This window comes from Enhydra lutris, unplaced genomic scaffold (genome assembly GCF_002288905.1).
Source record: "Enhydra lutris kenyoni isolate GAN:26980312 unplaced genomic scaffold, ASM228890v2 scaffoldscaffold23, whole genome shotgun sequence".
NCBI lineage: Eukaryota > Metazoa > Chordata > Mammalia > Carnivora > Mustelidae > Enhydra > Enhydra lutris.
The window spans coordinates 6,367,937-6,386,261 of NW_019154107.1; the positions used below are offsets into that span (position 1 = coordinate 6,367,937).

The 18,325-nt window shown below is 44.8% G+C and overlaps 1 protein-coding gene across 1 annotated transcript in view; it reads right to left on the reverse strand.

Moving 5' to 3' along the window:
* LOC111150513 (phosphate cytidylyltransferase 1, choline, beta) overlaps positions 1–17,429 on the reverse strand; it is a 93,731-nt gene extending 76,302 nt beyond the window's left edge. Inside the window, exon 1 of the mRNA XM_022508001.1 lies at positions 17,313–17,429. Coding sequence (XP_022363709.1) covers positions 17,313–17,429 — 117 coding nt within the window. The remainder of the gene's footprint in view (positions 1–17,312) is intronic.
* Positions 17,430–18,325: the final 896 nt, after the last annotated feature.

The following is an 18,325-nucleotide window of genomic DNA, read 5'->3' on the forward strand; positions in this document are numbered from 1 at the left end:
ATGTAAAAGAAGGAGAGGAGTCAACATAACTGCAAAGTTACTGGCCTGAAGAACTAGAAAGATGGCATTGCCATTCCCTAACATGGGGAAGACACTGGCAGAGTAGGTTTGGGGATGGGAGGGATAGGCTGGGGAAATCAAGAATTCCGTTCTCACACATTAAGTTTGATATACCTATTAGATCTCCCAGTGAAGATATCAGGTAGGCAGTTGGATTAACAAGTCTGGAGTTGGAGACAGAGAACCAAACTAGAGAAGCAGGTTAAGAAACCATAGGAATATAAATGATATCTAAAGCCACTAGACTAGATTCATTCATTCAGCTCAGGCCACGAGTGCAGGCTGAGGCAAGGTCCTGGTTGTCTAATGAGGAGACATTGTATATTTCTGACCAACCTCCCCAGACTACTGGTAGCTCTAAGAAAATGGATAGTTGGTCTGTCCTACTCATTGTTGTATTCGTAATTCCTAGGGCAGTACCTGGCAGACAGAAAGTTCTGGGTAAACATTTGTTGAATGGAAGAAGTTAGAGTCAATGGAGAGAGAATAATTACTGATAAAGAACTGGAGAGGGAATCATTGATAATGATTATTGACAAAGGTTAAACCAAATAAGAAAGACAATTGTCGGTGTTTCCTATCTTTTTCTTATCATCATAATATATACTACAGAAAACTTGGGAAATAAAGAAAAGCAAAACTCACTAATAATTCTACTTCCCAAATATAACCATTGGTAACACTTTCTAGATTTCTTTTAGGGCTTTCTGATATATTACGCATACATACAACTTTGGAATCCTAACTACACGGACAGTTCTTTCCACTTGTATGTCGGGATTACCCTATCATGCAGTCTTCAATTTCACTATTTTTAAAGGTGTTATCTGGGGGTCCCATACCCCCTGTTTCCCTAGCCCTGAGCCTCCAATTCCCAAGCATTGAAAGTTAGGCAAGATGATGAAAAGCAAGGGCATCATATCCCAAAGATAGGATGTTAACATTAAAAAGACAGGAGGGAAGCAGGAACACCTGACTCATCTGTTCATTTTTCTATTTTGAAAGGTTGCAAGTGGCACCAGAAAATAGGATATAGGCCAAGGAAGTTGAATTGTGAAGGGAGATGCCCTGGTTGGCCGGGAGGCAAGTGCTAGTTGGTGCAGATCCTGAAAGGAGAGATTAGCAGGTACCTCCACGTGAGACAGAGTAGACCACGGGTAAATTGAGCGGTAAGATAAATGCAAAGAATAGCCCGTTCAATAAAGTCATTTCCTCTTCCAAAGGATCTAGGCAACTGGTCACCCACTACGCTGGGCAGCCTCCTCCGGGCTTGGCCCACCCAGCACTAAAGACATCAGGCTCCAGCAGGGGGTGTAAGAGACCCAAGCTGCTCAAAGGCACCAGCCGTGGCCACTTGGTGACCTCCCCCACCCTCTCAGGAATCCAGGCTTCTGCAAAACCACCTCACTATCGTTTTTAACAGACTTTATTTTTTAGAGAAGTTTGACGTACACAGCAAAATGAGCAGAAGGTACAAATTATTTCCCACTTAACTCTCACTAATTCTGATAGCTATAAGGCATTCCACTGAATAGAAAAACCATAATTTATTTAAATCTCTCTGTGTTGTTGAATATTAAGTTGTTTATGTTTTACTAATATAAATAACATTCTAAACATCGTTCTGAACCTCTGATTATTTCCTTAGGATAGATGCCTAGGAGCTGAATTACTTAGACCAGGGGTATGAACATTTTAAAGATAAATATTTGTAGAACATTTTAACATGTATTGGTAAATTAGCTTCTACAAAAGCTGTCTCATTTATACTCACATTACAATGTCTGAAAGCACCTAGCTGGCTGCCATCTCACCAGCTTTGAGTATTATCTTTGTCAATTTTACAGACTAAAAAATAGCATCACGCTGTTTCAATTTGCATTATTTTGATTACAAAAAAGATGGAACATTTTTCAAATGTTTATTAGCCATTTGTACTTTCTTCTGAGACTAATCTGTCCTTGACTCATTTTTCTATTGTTGAGGATGAATATTTTGAAGTTAGCTAAAAACAAAAGCATAACACAGTTTAAAAAATTAGCTTAAATATCTTGAAAAAGAAAAGATGTTTTCCTACTTTATCTAAAGTTCCCTCATAAGAGGTCCATTTTTTTTTAAGATTTTTATTTATTTGACAGAGAGAGAGAGATCACAAGTAGGCAGATAGGGAGGCAGAGAGAGAGGGAAGCAGGCTCCCTGCCGAGCAGAGAGCCCGATGTGGGGCTCGATCCCAGGACCTTGAGATCATGACCCGAGCCGAAGGCAGAGGCTTTAACCCACTGAGCCACCAGGCGCCCCAAGAGGTCCATTTTTTAAGCCCATGTGTGAACCCCTGCGTCAAGGTCAGACAAGTAATTACTGCCCTTCCAGTGACCAGAGATCAGAAATTGTATCATGCCCCAGGGGTACAGCTTCCTTAAAACACTGACCACCTGTAAGCCGCAAGCCCCCCACTCCCATGTGCCACCTTCCAAAATGAACTCTTAATAATACTGTATTTCACTTATTCTAAAATGTACATTTCCCCCCACATTTTAACATCTCTGAGATTAGGAGAGGGTCTTACAAGAAATATCTTAAAATCAATGTCAGCAATTTTCTGACATTGCAACATCCCTGCAACGAGACTCTATCTCATAATTAATGGCATCTTAGATTCCTGAAATGCAGAGATGCTATTGACAATAGAAAATAGACACTTTTGGGGCGCCTGGATGGCTCGGTGGGTTAAAGCCTCTGCCTTCGGCTCAGGTCATGATCCCGGGGTCCTGGGATCAGCCGGGAGTCTGGCTCTCTGCTCAGCAGGGAGCCTGCTTCCCAGCCCCCCCGCCCCGCCTCTCTGCCTGCTTGTGATCTCTGTCAGATAAATAAATAAAATCTTTAAAAAAAAAAAAAAGAAAAGAATCAGTTTTGCCTAGAGATTTAAAAGTTCCAGCCCCTAAATCAACTTTTCTTAGGCAACTGAGCTTAAGGAATTTATGATGAACATCATTAACAACCGCCTATCTTATTTATATCCCACCTCCTTCCCAAAGGACTTGAGGTGACTTCAAAAAAATAAAATTTGTAAGTTTAATAGTTACAAGATCTGGGCTGAGGGAGGAAATAGGGGTTTCGACAAAGGTCAGAAGCGAAATGAGCATACAAGAACACCTAGCCCAATTCTCTACACTTTGGGTAGGTCACAAAAATGACTTGAAGCTCTCAGCCGTCGAAGCAAAGAGAAAGACAAAATACTGTCCGTAAGTGAAAAACAAAATAGCTACTGAGGAGCAGCACAGCACTTCCTGATGCAGGATTTCACAGCAGTGCCTCCAGTGATGCTTCCGTAAGGGGCACGTGGCGTGAGGCTCTCTAGCGGAACCAGGATACTCAACACCCTGCTGAAGACAATCCTGTTTCCTTTTTTTTTTTTTAAAGGATTTATTTATTTATTTGAGAAAGAGAAAGCACAATCGGAGGTTGAGGGAGAGCAGAGGGAAAAGCAGACTCCACGCTGAGCAGGGAGCCTGACTTGAAGCTCAATCCCAGGACTCAGGGACCATGACCTGAGCCAAAGGCAGGCGATTAACCGAATGAGCCACCCAGGTGTCCCAAGACCATCCTGGTTTTTGTGTTTGTCTCTGTGACACCCTCCATGCAAGGCGGAGCCTCAGAACCAAAAAGCAGTTCAAAAGAGCATTTCTGCAAGCGGCCAAATAGGCAGACTGAAAATGCGGTGCTCTCCGTCACTGCTGGATCCAAGGGCAGGATCTAGAACATGGAGACCAGGGCTTTCTAATGTGGGATGGGCAAGACAATCCATTAAAGAGCAACACTTGTGCTTAGATTTATTTTTCAGGTTAAAAAACAGGAAGCGTTGGGGCACCTGGGTGGCTCAGTGGGTTAGAGCCTCTGCCTTCGGTTCAGGTCATGATCCCAGGGTCCTGGGATCAAGCCCCGAATCAGGCTCTCTGCTCAGCGGAGAGCCTGCTTCCTCCTCTCTCTCTGCCTGCCTCTCTGCCTACTTGTGATCTCTGTCTGTCAAATAAATAAATAAAGTCTTTAAAAAAAACTGGAAGCGTTACTGATGCTTTATTCTAAGGTGCTGATTTTTACTGGTGCCCTATCTCTGTCGACATGAAGTCTACAAGATGTCCTCAAGGAAGAATGCAAGTTGTACCATTGAGAAGGATGGCCTGGGTCCCTTGGCATTTTCATTTGCTGTCAGCTTACTGTAATATAGTGCCATTTGCCTGGGCCTGGATAAGGGCATTTGTAGATAATATTACGTAGTTTTAACTAAACCAATGCTCACAAGACCACCAAGTGGCTTAAAGCATTTCCCACAATGAAACAGGGAAGCAAAAACTAACACAAGCACAGGTGAGTGACAAAAACGTGGCCAAGCTGACCCTTCTAGCCCTTGCAGGAGTCTCGCATCAGCCACATTATCAGGTGTGAACAATGAAGACCTAATCAAGACAGGTGAATCCACTATTAACACGAAGGAGTCTATTTCAAATACCTGCTGCCATTAGCATTAAACTTCACCTGGAGCGTCTCTTGTACCTTGAGCTATCGGGTCATGATCATAAGAGGCTACTGTAGTTACCACAATACTGAGAAGCAAAGCATCCAGACCATGAAGACCAACTTCTGTGATTTGTTTCAGCAATGTTTCAAGACATGATAATCCAGTCCCTTACAAAATACAGTGGCATGCGATGATAAACGTGAGAAGTCTTTTCAAATTTCTCTCATTCAGTAAACAAAAGCCAAAGATCTCATAGAACTGCAGAAACACCAGCTCTTCATGCCACAGTAAAAGGGGGAATGTATGTGGGGGAAAAAAGTGATGTCAAACTAAAATGCTTTGTCAGTCAAATATATTCAGGAGACATACAGAAAACATTGCTGCAGACTGGAAGGAACAAGCATTAGAACAAATTATGCAGTGTGGGAGGTTTGCTATACAGTAGGATGGAAGTACAGATATTTCTAACATGTCGTAGCCGGAGGTATTTGCTAGATCCTATTTCAATAATAAGACCCCCCCTTTTTTTTTTCTGAGCCGCTAAAGGAAAGATGTTCCAAAGAAGATTTTCCAAAGAAAGATATTCCGAAGATGATTGTACAAAGCAGATGATTCTTTAATAAAAACAATATTTTAGGGGCACCTGGGTAGCTCAGTCACTTAAGCATCTGTCTTCAACTCAGGTCACGATCCCGGAGCCCTGGGATCAAGCCCTGCATCGGGCTCCCTGCTCACGGGGAGCCTGCTTCTCCCTTCCCCTCTGTACTTGCCCGCACCTGCTCGTGCTCACTCTCTCACTCTCTCTTGATGTCTCAAATAAATAAATAAAATCTTTAAAAAAAAACACAATATTTTACAGGAAAACAAAACATGTAAGTTTACCTACCAATGAAGCAACAGCATTGCTGTTAGACCCCAAATTCCCACCAATTTAAGAAATACCTCTCTGTCTTCTTTTCGATACCCTTCCTCCATTTGGTCATTAAATTCTGTTCCTCAGGATTCCATCGTGGAAGACTGGGGGGTAATGCAGAGCCATTTAACCAGGTCTCATACAGAGACAGGCAGATACAGGGAGGATTCCTTTAGCTTGAATTATGGCTCTTCTATTTTTCTTCCCTTAAGAAAACCTCATAGGATGGTTCGGGGTCAGTCATTTCCTAAAATTTGCCCTAAGCAGCATTATCCTGAGACACTCTTGCTAGCTAACCAGTTTTACCCACTTCCTTCTGAGTCTGGAAACGGACTGTGAGGTCTGGCCATTGTTATAAAACACATAGATTGGGGGCACCTGGGTGGCTCAGTGGGTTAAAGCCTCTGTCTTCGGCTCAGGACATGATCCTAGGGTTCTGGGATCGAGCCCCACATCGGGCTCTGTGCTCAGCAGGGAGCCTGCTTCCTCCTTTCTCTCTCTCTGCCTGTTTCTCTGCCTACTTGTCATCTCTGTCTGTCAAATAAATAAAATATTTAAAAAAAAACACATATAGATTGGACACCATGGTTTTTAATTCACAAATAACCCGACTAGGGCTAGACTTGTCCTAGAATTAAGTTCCAAGGCTTTCCTACGTTCTCCTTGGGGCTGGGTACTGACCGCTGGAGCACAGTCCGGCTCTGTTAATGGCCAAGAGCTGTAATCGTAGGCAGGAGATGATACTATTCCTTAGAATGTTATCTGCGAGGTCCCCAGAATTGTCTGGAAATGGACAATCGGTTGTAGAGTGTACCTTCTCTGTTCCTGTGGTTGGAATATCTTTCAACTTTGTATTAAAGAACAATACATGTACAGAAACTTGCACCTGGAGCACCTGGGTGGCTCAGTCGGTCAAGCCTCTGCCTTTGGCTCAGGTTGTGATCTCAGAGTCCTGGGATCGAGCCCCACATCGGGCTCTCTGCTCAGCAGGGAGCCTGCTCCCCACCCCCCTCTGCCTGCCTCTCTGCCTACTTGTGATCTCTGTCTGTCAAATAAATAAAATCTTTAAAAAAAAAAGAAACGTGCACCTATCCTAAGGGTGTAACACTGAACTGTCACAAAATGAGCCTAGGTAGCACCCAGATCAAGTAACCGACCAAAGCCAGCATCCGTCCTGAGCTCCTCCTGCTGTCCTGACTTCTAAACTCACAGACTGGTGTGCCTACTTTTAAAATTCTTAATAGATCATGAAAATATGTGGTGTGTATTCTCTTGTATCTGACTTCTTTCATTCAATATTATGTTTGTGAGATTTATTCGTATTTTTGCAAGTGGTTTTGGATTCTCCTTTCTCATTGCCGTGGAGCATTTCATTTCGTGAAAATACAACAATTAATCCATTCTACTTCCCCTGGGGATTTGGGTCATTTCCAGTTGGAGTTACTATGAATTATGCTGCTGAGATCATCCTAACACTAGTCTTTTGTAGCCAACTTTACTAGGAGAAGACTTGCCAGGTCAAAAATATTTACTTCGAATTTCTCAATTTACTACCAAGAGCTTAGCCATCTAAATTGTTTCCATTCCTGGTCCTGAAGGCAGACCATGTGATACAGGACAGCAAAACACAGTATTTCTCAAAAGGTACATGGGGCGCCTGGGTGGCTCAGTGGATTAAGCCTCTGCCTTCAGCTCAGGTCGTGATCTCAGGATCCTGGGATCGAGCCCCGCATTGGGCTCTCTGCTCGGCGGGGAGCCTGCCTCCTCCTCTCTCTCTGCCTGCCTCTCTGCCTACTTTGATCTCTTTCTCTCTCCTTCTGTCAAATAAATAAATAAAATCTTTTTTTAAAAAGTGTACGCAAAAACCTCTTGCTTCCGACTCACATGGAAGCATGAGTAGGTGATTCTCTGCTCACTGATGTTGGGGAGCTGGTGTGGTGGAAACGGGGGCTTTAGAAGTTAGACAAAACTCATTTTAAGTGTGGGTGCCTGGGTGGCTCAGTCGTTAAGTGGCTGCCTTTGGCTCAGGTCATGATCCCAGGATCCTGGGATCAAGCCTTGCCCCGGGCTCCCTCCTCCGCAGGAAGCCTGCTTCTCCCTCTCCCACTCCCCCTGCTTGTGTTCCCTCTCTCACTGTCTCTAGCTCTCTGTCAAATAAATAAATAAAATCTAAAAACAAAAACCAAAAACAAACCCTCACTTTAAAGCCCAGCTTTATTCGTTAGTACTTGACCTTTTGGGAATTACTTAATTCTTGGTTTCCTTATTTATCACACAGGGAGCAGTAATTCTTCCCTCACAGTCTGCAGTCCAGTTAGACGAGGGAACATGGAGAGGGCTCCCGTCACCGGTACCTAACAGTGTACACTACTCCCCCACTTGCCCCCAGAGGACAATGAGGGAGACCTCTAGTCTTCAGCCCAGTATAGAACAATTCCCTTGTAACTAAATAACGCAGAGGTCTGAGAGAACTCAGTATCACGTGACTGGGCCTGAGGTCACTATCAGGCACACCAGAGATGAGCCCAGAAGCCTGAGTGTACGAGGAACAGGATCTCGACATCATTCATGATGCTTCTATGAACCCATTATTATTATTGTTATTCTTCTTAAATGCCCGCTTTAGAGAGACATCAGCACGCCGTTACACGGATGTCAGGTTCAACGTGCATGAATTCCTAAGTGGAAAACAAAAACACCAAGTCAGAGACTTGGGCGGGAGGGCAGAGAGGATATGAAAATGAAGCTGGCTGGCTAGGCCGGCCCTGTGTGGCCCAGCACATTATTACACAGGCGTACACTAACCGGGCTTGCGGCTTTATTTTCTAATCACTGTGTTTTCAAGTGTGCCTTCAAGATTGTTGAGTGTTCAATTGTCTCTTTATCCCCAAGCAGGGTCAGCTTCCCCAGGCTCCCATACAACCTGTCTCATGCTGGGATAAAGAGGAAGGTAGAAATGTTAAAACAATAATGCTATGGTCTGAGGCCGGCAACGGGTAATCAGATCCTAGCAAGGTAGAGGCTGTTACCTGGGAGATTGTTGTAAGAAAATAGGCGTAGCTTGCAATGACTTGGTTTGCCCCTATCTTTCTTGCTTTCTCCTTTTCATCTCGCCCCCAGCCATCAGAGGGAATAAATCTTTTTCCAACTTTTTTTTTTTTTACCAAGGGGCACCAAGAAGCTTTGTGTGGGCATGAACAAAAGATTCAAGAGTTTCAAGCCTGTGGCCTGAGCCACCTTGGACTTTAACCAGAAGCAGTAAGTGTAGGTGGCTAGAGAGGGGAAGGCCCCCAGCACCCAATGCCACACTGCCAGGCCTCAGAGAAAACCCCGGATTTCGCACTTGAGTATTATGAAATCAGTCAGGAGGGTTATTGTTCGCATTGAGAACAGATTCAACGTAGGTTTCTTTGAACAATGACTGTAATGTTCAGCATGTGATTCAGAACACGTTCAACCTTTCTGAAGAAGCAGCTGAAGAATAAAGTGGGAGACAACAGGTTTGTACAACATTAATAGGGGGTTCCAGAGCTTGTTATTCATATTTAGCCGACGTGTCCTGCCATAGATCATTCAACCTCTTTTTACCCCAAATGGAGAAAACCAAAAGCAGGGGAGGAGTGGGGCGGCCCTGACTTGTGAAAAGAACAGGAGATCAAACAGGGCACACTGGGCTGGAGCATGTTCCATGGCTGGGGAAGCTACAGTCACCATCTTGGAGCTGGGAAAGATCATCTCTTCAGCCTGTGGCAGGTGACAGAATGGAGGTCCAGAGAGAAGCAATTGGCTTAAGCCCACACAGTAAGTCAACAGCAAAACTCAAGTCCGAATGAGACTGTGGGCTCCAGCGAGCAAAGACCAGGTTGCAACATACTTGTCTTGCCAGGCCCCAGCAGTTCCGCTGTGGGCCAGCCCAGGTCTCCCCAGGAGCTCCCAATCTAGATCTGCCTTGATCTTGGGAGCTGGTATGGAGCCCCAGGAGCCATAAAGGAATGGAGCCATTCCCTCTCACCAGAACGGCATCTCATCAGGAGCCACTCAGCCTTCCCACCTTCCCTAGCCCCAGGTCTAGCCTGGAAGCTTCTGGAGAGGAAAACCCTGGGGTTGGACCCAGCTTCTCAGGCTATCCCATACTTATACTTCGGCACCCACCCAGAACCCAGCCACTAACTTCACCGCTGCCTTCACAGAGAAGACTGAAGCTATCAGATGAGAGAGGCTTTCCACATTCAATACACTCTCCCTTTAAAACTTCTTACCCAAAACATCCTTGCCAGCTTCCTCACCATCAAGTGAAAGAAGTGTCTCTTTTCCTGCTTGAAGCCAATTCTTCCACTTTCACTGGAATCCAACGTCTTTAGCCCAAAGCTCGTTCCCTTCCTCATTTTCCCCCTATCGCTTTCGCTTTCTCCTGTTTCCTCTATGCCATTTATATTCAAGTACAAGTTACTACCATCTTACAAGAATGAGCCAACCAAAAGCCTTAGCACACTGGATGGAAGGAAGAATGGAACCAAAGGAGGATATATAGAAGGAAAAAAAAGAAGAGCCTCTCTCAACCCTAAATCCTGATTTATTCACCTTTGGATCCTACACATTCTTTTTTTTTTTTTTTAATATTTTATTTATTTGACAGAGAGAGATCACAAGTGGAGAGAGAGAGAGAGAGAGGAGGAAGCAGGCTCCCTGCCCAGCAGAGAGCCTGATGTGGGACTTGATCCCAAGACCCTGAGATCATGACCCGAGCCGAAGGCAGAGGCTTAACCCACTGAGCCACCCAGGCAGCCCTGGATCCTACACATTCTATCTGTTTACCCTCTCAGGCAAGCTTCTACCTCCCCACCTTCCAAGGCCTCCTCAACTCATTGCCCTCTGGCCTCTGCTCCTGTCACATCTCTGAAACATCCACCATTGACTTCTTCTTTCTAAATCCAAAGGAGACTTTTCCTCATTATCTCATTTAATCTCTCTGTTGCATTTGGTTCTACTGGACATTCCCACCACAGAACTTATCCTGCTGTTGGCCTGTCTTCTTTTCATGATCCTTCCTCTACTGGCTCTTTAAATGGTGTTCCTCAGGGTTCCATTCTAAAAAGATTCTGGGATCAAGTAGATTAATTTAACCAGATTTCACGTAGAGATAGGCAGATATAAGGAGACTTCTAATAACTTTAATTACAGCTCTTCTATTTTTCGCCTAAGAACCTGATAGCATGGCTCAGGGTCAGTTATCTTCTAGAATTTCCCTACAGTAGGATTATCCTGAGGCGCTCTTGCTAGCTAACCACTTCCATTACCATTTTCTTAGTCCAAAGACTGTGACTCAATTATGTTCCCAACAATTTCACTACTTCAATTCCATTTCCATCTCCTCCATGCAGACATCTCCCAGATCTCCGTCTCAGAACTCTCTCCTGAGTTCCAAAAGCAAACACTGACTAGACACCTCCAAGTGGAAGTCTCCATGTCATCCCCAACAGAACTCTTACAAACTACTGCCCCCTGACACTCATGCCTGAGTGCTGGCGCCCACTTGAGGAAGCCAGAAAATGGAGTCTTCCTTGATACTGGCCAACCCTCAGACTCAGTTATCAAGTCCTGGGGTGTTGATCTCCTTAGTGTCTCCCATAGTCATCCTGTTCTCTCTTTCTCCACTTCCCCATCCAGAACTTCAAATTTAATATAATTCTCATTAGCTTCCTTTGGTTAGCCTCCTAACCAAAACCCCAAAGGGACTATCAAGAGTGTAAAATATGAAGTGAAATGGTTTCTTCACTATGAATAAATATATGTGTGTATGTGTGTGCCAGGCAACAGAAAATGTATTTGTCGTTGTGGCTTCTCTGAGCTCATCCTCTACAGGCCTGTGCAGGTGTCTGAGCTCCCTCTAAAGCCATCTATGGCTACTGAGCCCTTGAAACTGGCTAGTCAGAATTTAGATGTGTTTTAAGTACAACATGCACTTCTAATTTCAGACTTGGTATAAAGAAAAGAATAAAAATACCTCGTCCATTATTTTGATATTGGTGAATGTTGAAATGATAATATTTTGGATATCATAGGCTAAAGAAAATGTATTATTAAAATTAATTTCATTTAGGGGCGCCTGGGTGGCTCAGTGGGTTAAAGCCTCTGCCTTCAGCTCAGGTCATGATCCCAGGGTCCTGCAATGGAGCCCCGCATTGGGCTCTCTGCTCAGTGGGGAGCCTGCTTCCCTTCCTCTCTCTCTGCCTGCCTCTCTGCCTACTTCTGATCTTTGTCTGTCAAATAAATAAATTAAATCTTTAAAAAATAAAATAAAATAAAATAAATTTCACCTCTTTAAACTTATTAAACCATGGCTACTAGAAAATTGTCAATTATATTGTATTCTACTGGACAACACTGATCTAGAGCCTGGAGTGTACCCCATACAAAGGAGACTTAAGATCCCCTCAGAAGCAGACTGATCCCTTCCATGTCCAAAACTGTTTTTGGATCAGCAAGTTGCATCTTTTCTTCAAATACAGGGATTTGTCTCAACCTGGGGGTCACATGACTGGAATCTTTCCTGCTGGGAAGTACTTGAGCTCAATGGATATAGTTTAAAAGTTGTGTAAAGTCCAACACATTAAAGTCAAATTTACCAAAAAAAAAAAGTCAAATTTACAAAAACAAACAAAGAACAACAACAAAAAACCCCTCTCACCAGGGCTTCCAGAATCCTGGCAGGTTTCCACATACCAAACTACTGTCTTCTGTTGTATAGGAATGATTTTCTGGGGCAGGGAGGATGGATTACTTCTTTCATTCCTCCCCACAGCCCCTGGGGCATTGCTGTACATGCAAGTCGCTAACCAGCTGGCTACCTGGGTCCTGCTGAGAGGGGACTGAGCTTTCTCTCAGGTACCAAAGTCCCACATCACTGAAAGCTTTAAATCCTCCGCACTGCCTGCATGAAGAGACAGCCGCCCTTCTCGTTGCTGTACCTGCAATCACCAAAGTGAAACGAAGAACCTCCCCATCTTTTTACTGATTTAGATTTCTCTCCTCCGTAAGGACTTCAGCATCAGGCAAATTGGGGTGGGGTGGGGGGACTGGAGGGATGGTGACAGAACAAACTTAAAAGAATGGAAGAAACCAATTCGCTGATTCCATGCTCCATACGCCTGACTGGTATTGATCTGCAAGAAATGGAAGTTGCATTTGGAGCGAGACCAACAGGAAGAGCTCTAATAATAACCTTGGGCAGAATTCCAGTTGACCAGTCAATGCCCAAGGAAACTCACAGTTTTTTTTCACCAACACAGTACATTAAGTATTTCCCTTTTAAACTACATGCTGCTCTGAGTGGTTATATAGATGGTGATATTAGTAAAGGAAGCCACTGACGTCTCTGGAAATCCAGCCATCTCCCTGAGCAGTAGCAGGTACGCGTCCTACCTCCCAACTGACATAATGCACCTTCTGCACAACAGCAGTCTCTTGGCTCTGCTCCATTTTGAAGTAAAGCCTGGAATGAACTCCTGCTAACGTGGCATATCGAACGAGCACTTTTTTTATTTCCAAGACCTTCTCAGTTGATCGGTGGTACATCCATCTTCACGGAAGTGACCACTGCAAGTTAGAATTACAACTTCCTTCCCACAACACACAGCGCTCCTAGAAGAATCTGACCAAGGTCATTAACCAAATCCATAAGCAGACGGTTGCCAGGGTGGCTGGGCCATGTTAGAGAGGGTTTACGGGGCATCCGCTGGGCCCAGAGGATTTGTCTAGGCACAATCTGAGAGTTGAGGAGGTATGAGGATGCTGTCCTTGCCCACAGAGTGCCCTCATCCCTCAGGAACTGGGTCTCCTGAGTGCTCTTACCTCATACCGCCCATGACCACTCAGCTTCTCTTCTCGGCAGACAAGCTTAGGAGTCACCTTGCATCATGTTTAAGCAAGTAAAGAGCAAAGAAGGGATAACAAGTCAAGGATCAAGAATAAGTACTTTAACAATGGAAAGAAGAGGTCTCAGAAACATCGCAAACCTGAACACCATGGTAAAGTAGTAAGGGTATTAGATTACATCCTAACATAAAAGCTTTATTAGAAAACCTAGGTAATTTTTTGTCATTTCTTTTCTAATTTCTTTCTTATTTTTTAAGATTTTATTTATTTATTTGACAGGGAGAGAGAGAGAGAGAGAGAGAGCGAGAGTGCACAAGTAGACAGAGCAGCAGGCAGAGGCAGAGGGAGAAGCAGGCTCTCTGCCAAGCAGGGAGCATGATGTCAGGCCCGATCTCAGGACTCTGGGATCATGAAGATGCTTGACCCACTGAGCCACCCAGGAGCCCGAATTCATTTTTTAAAAGATTGTATTTATTTGAGAGAGAGAGCAGAGCAAGAGACAGCACATGCACAAGCAGGAGAAGAGGGACAAGCAGACTCCCCACTGGGCAGGGAGCCTGACGTGGGGCCCAATCCCAGGACACGGAGATCATGACCCGAGCCAAAGGCAGACACTTAACCAGCTGAGCCACCCAGGAGCCCTCTTTTCTAATTTCTTTATCAGTGTTACTTAATTCTATTTACTCCTCTCCTTTCTGACATTTTTTTTTCCAATGAAAAATAAGGCAGGTGGAAAAACTACAAGTAGTCCTTTCAGAAAAATTTCTCCTTGAACATGATTGCAACGCATCCTCAATGTCCTTATCAATTTGCTAGTTACAAGGATCTAAAATATAGATTGCTTCCAAACCCTGCTTATTTATGCATGCCCGCTTCCCGCTTCAATTCCTTAAAGGGCTTTGCCAGGCTCCATATCAGAGACCAGAGATACACTGATGAATGGATAGGTTTCCAATCCACATCCCCCAAGCAAACTTTGACTCACAAGGAGGTCAGCACACTCCTTTCTGCCCTGACTACACCTGCTAACACACCTCTGAGCACATGGTGTCCATATCAACTCGTAGACAAAGTGTCTGTTTATGTGTCAGTCTCTTCTAGAATCCCCAGGTCACAAACCATTTGAGGACTCAGCGAGTAGTAGGTACTCGATCAACACGCAAGTTAGGATCACAACAGACAACCTTAGCTGAAAATATATAGGCAAATGCACGTAGAGACAGAGCCACTGTACACACCTTTCCAAGTGCCAAGCTTAAAAGAGAGCACAGTTCATCACAAAAGGGGCATTTGACACAACTGCTGAGACTTAAACTTGTACTTAGACAATGACAATCAGCACATAAGTTCACATTCCATACTTGCAGTGAAGCTTAATGGCCCTTTATATACCCAGAAGTTTCCGTTTTGCTCTCCCCAGGTAAAGTCACAGTCTGGGGAGCCAGTGCGTGCCGCAGTGAATACAATGAGATCCATTTTGCCAACAGCTACTCTTTTTTTTTTTAAAAAACGTTTTATCATTGAATCCTGTTTCCTCTAAACCATATGAATTCCACTTTGATAACAAGTGCTAAACGGAGCCTGTCCTCGGAAGGGATCTATCTGTTGAGTCTCTCATGAACTTTAAGTAACTTTGGAACTCATCAGCCACACGGGCTAATGGCTACAGCGCAGTAACCCACGCGTGACTCTGAACAACATAGGTGGGAGCTGGGAGAAAAAAAGAATTTATCCAATCTGAAATGTGAAGGTATTAGCAAAGCTAAAGATCAACAGGAACTACTAAAAACCATAAAGAGAAATGCTATTTAAGATTTTCACTTGTCACTCTCTCCATCAAATTTTCTTATTAAGTAGGTAGCATGTGCATTATTCAAGTCAAATCATTAGCAAAGCAAAGTCATGTCCCGAAGTGTACAACTAAATTTAGAATATACCCCTACGGTGATAAAGTTGGCTGAGAAAAGGTGATTCTAAAAATTGAGTAAGGGTTTATAAATTGGCTACAGCCCCTATATAAGCAGCAAAATTTCAGTAGACCGTGATAATGATGGACAACATGTAAAGTTTTCATCAAAGGTACATGGAAGCCATTGCTTTCACAGTTCGACTTTTGTACACAGACACTCCTACTTTAAGTTAGACCTTCATAAAAGATGGGAAGGGAATGTACCCCACTCCAGAGTGTGCTGCAGGGAAAGATCTTCCACTTGGCGGGTGTAGACCTCCTGGTCCAAACCGCAGCTCTAACCCTTGGAAGCAACGTGACTCTAGGGGAAGTCGCTTACCCGCTCTGAACCTCAGTTTTCTCATTTCTAGAACAGCAGGGACTTGGAGGTGTAACACTGCAAGCTTTTCAGGGTTCTTTAGAGTCATGTCCAGGATGAGATGTCACAAGTCAGAGTGCAAAGTACTTCAACGGTCTTCCTTCTCTTGATTTCCCGGGCTGACCCTCTCAGGACAGAAGCAACCAAGGGGCAGAATAGTTAAATGGCGAAAAAGGAAGGAAAAGGGGTGGGTAGGAGAGACAAATGCACAAGCTGGAACCGATGCTGCCTCTCTCTCCTCTGCCCTTTACCTGTTGGGAGGGTATGTGATGCAAATTTGAACACCAGAGATTATGTGTGTGTGTGTGCGCGCGCGCTCACACACACACACACACACACACACACACCCCATTCTGTAAGTGGCTTGGGTGCTGGAGAGAAGTTTATGTTAAACTGCCCGAAGAAAATATATTTTATAAAATAAAAACAGTGAAAAGCCCACAGCACTTTAATATAAATTTGTTTTCATGTTTTGGGAAGTTCTTCTAAGTCTGCCTTTGAACCTTCGTAACGCTTATGAAGAAACAGCAGTTGCATGGTGGGCCAGCCTTGGAATCTGAGCTCTCATTCAGGGAGTTGAAAGAAAATGCTACATCACTAAATACTTTAAAAAACCTCTTCCCAGGGTCAAACTCCATAGCCAATCAAAACATGGCACCTCTTAACTGCGGGAATTGTTACAAAAAGGATAGCTGTAACTAGCTGCCACTTGGACTTGAGGGTGCAAAGGGAGGGCTCTCCCAAGTTTCCCAAGACTTCAGGCCACAGAGAACCCACCCCCCATCTGGTGTTTTTGATTCCTTGATGATATACGCTGAGGTGGTTGAGAACCATCTTCCACGCCTGCTTAAATAATCATGCCCAGTGGCTGAGAAACGGATCAAATTTGGGATACCAGTCACTGAGACGGAAGGAAGCTCTGAGTGCCCCGTCTCCACACTTTCGTTATTAAAGGCATACAAGCCCTTTCTAAGTAGTCAATGTCGCTTCCCCTGGGTTCCCACTACCTGAAGACAAACCGTCCCCGCACGGTCGGGAAATGTTCGGATTCATTTAAAAGGCGCCTTATTTCTGAATACATCACTGAGGGACTCTTTTACTTATTCATTTTGAAATTTTCAGACGAACGGGGAAGTTTGGCTTCCTTATCGTTTTCGTTTTTCCAAAATTGGCACTGGGCACCAAAATGAGTTGGGCACCAAATCATTTCTCAGTTAGAATTTAGAACTTAACAACGGACTCGTCTCAAGATTTGCGAAGAGAATACCATTTTTAAAAACGCACTGTAAGATTTTTACCTTCAGACGAGAATACACCTAAAAGGGAAAAGGCCATCCCCTCCTCCCAAGGCAGAAAAACAGCATAGCCCAAGCAGCCCGTTTCCTACCCAGCCAATACAATAATGCTTTGTAAGCTGAGAGCAGCGCCCCGGTATAGAAGCTGAGAGCAGCGCCCCGGTATAGAAGCTAAGTATAAACAGCTGAGAAGGATTAGGCAGTAGCTCCATTCTCATTTACATGAAAATCCTCCAAGCATCGTTTTCCTCGCCGGCTGCAGGCGCATAAGGAACTCTTTTGTGCCGTAGCCAAGCATAACATTTGCATCCTTTGTCTTTACTTACCAGTCGAGGCTGTGGGCATGTGTGCTCTATTTCCTCCATGGTTTCTGAGGGAGGCTCATTGGAAAGGGATTTTGGGATACCTGTTTCTGACTCAGCATCAGTGGTAAGTACTGGCATGGCCAGCGAATGCTCCCTCCAGCTCTACACCCTCTCTGAGTCTCCTCCCAGGCAGAGAATGTTTTCTTTGTCACGTATTTTTCTCTTCTTCACCCATCCCCCTGCTTCGCCCCTTCTTTCTGTCTTCCCTGGGGGAAGAGGTTAATCCCCCGAGCCCCCCACCCGTTTCCTTCTCCGAAAAAGCCAAAAGGCAAGGCCTCAGTTTATCACTATAACAACCAGACGGCACTAGAGCGGCGGGTGCGGGATACAGTACCTCATTTGCATGGAGCGCGCTGGTTGGCTACTGTCATCATAGTACCACTCCGCCGGGGAGCGGCCGGGCCTCATTGGCTGGCCGGCCGTGCCCACGGGGCCCGAACTTGCTGCTTTTGTTTCTTCTGTTTAATTCAGTTGCAAAGGTCCCTGTCCACGCGGGGCGAGGAACCCGCGCTGCACTACCCAGATAAGATAAAACCGCTTCCTGAGGAGTCCAGGGCTACTCGACGAAGAACATAACAGACCTGCACTAAAGAAGGACCACATCCCTGGCATGAGTGTTTGATGTGCTATAATCAGAATTTTGCTGAATAGGAGTCACCCTGAAGACAAATCAACATTTGAGCCCCAACTTCCTGTGCCCTCAATTGTCAACTAGCCTCGGAAGGCCTCTCAGGGCATTTATTGTGGGCACCTGAGTGTTCATCCCCTTGACTACAACAAGAGCACTGACAGCCCTCGTCCTCCCCCACCCCGTCCCAGGCCTGGTGCAGCCCCAGAACCTACCCCTTGGGCTGCCCTGGGAGGAATTTTGAAGGAGCTAGATTGTCTTACAACCTGCCTCCCACCTCTGACTGCCCTCCCAGTTGCTTCCTCCCTCAGACACTTCTCTCCCTCTCCCCGCTTCTGCGTTTCCT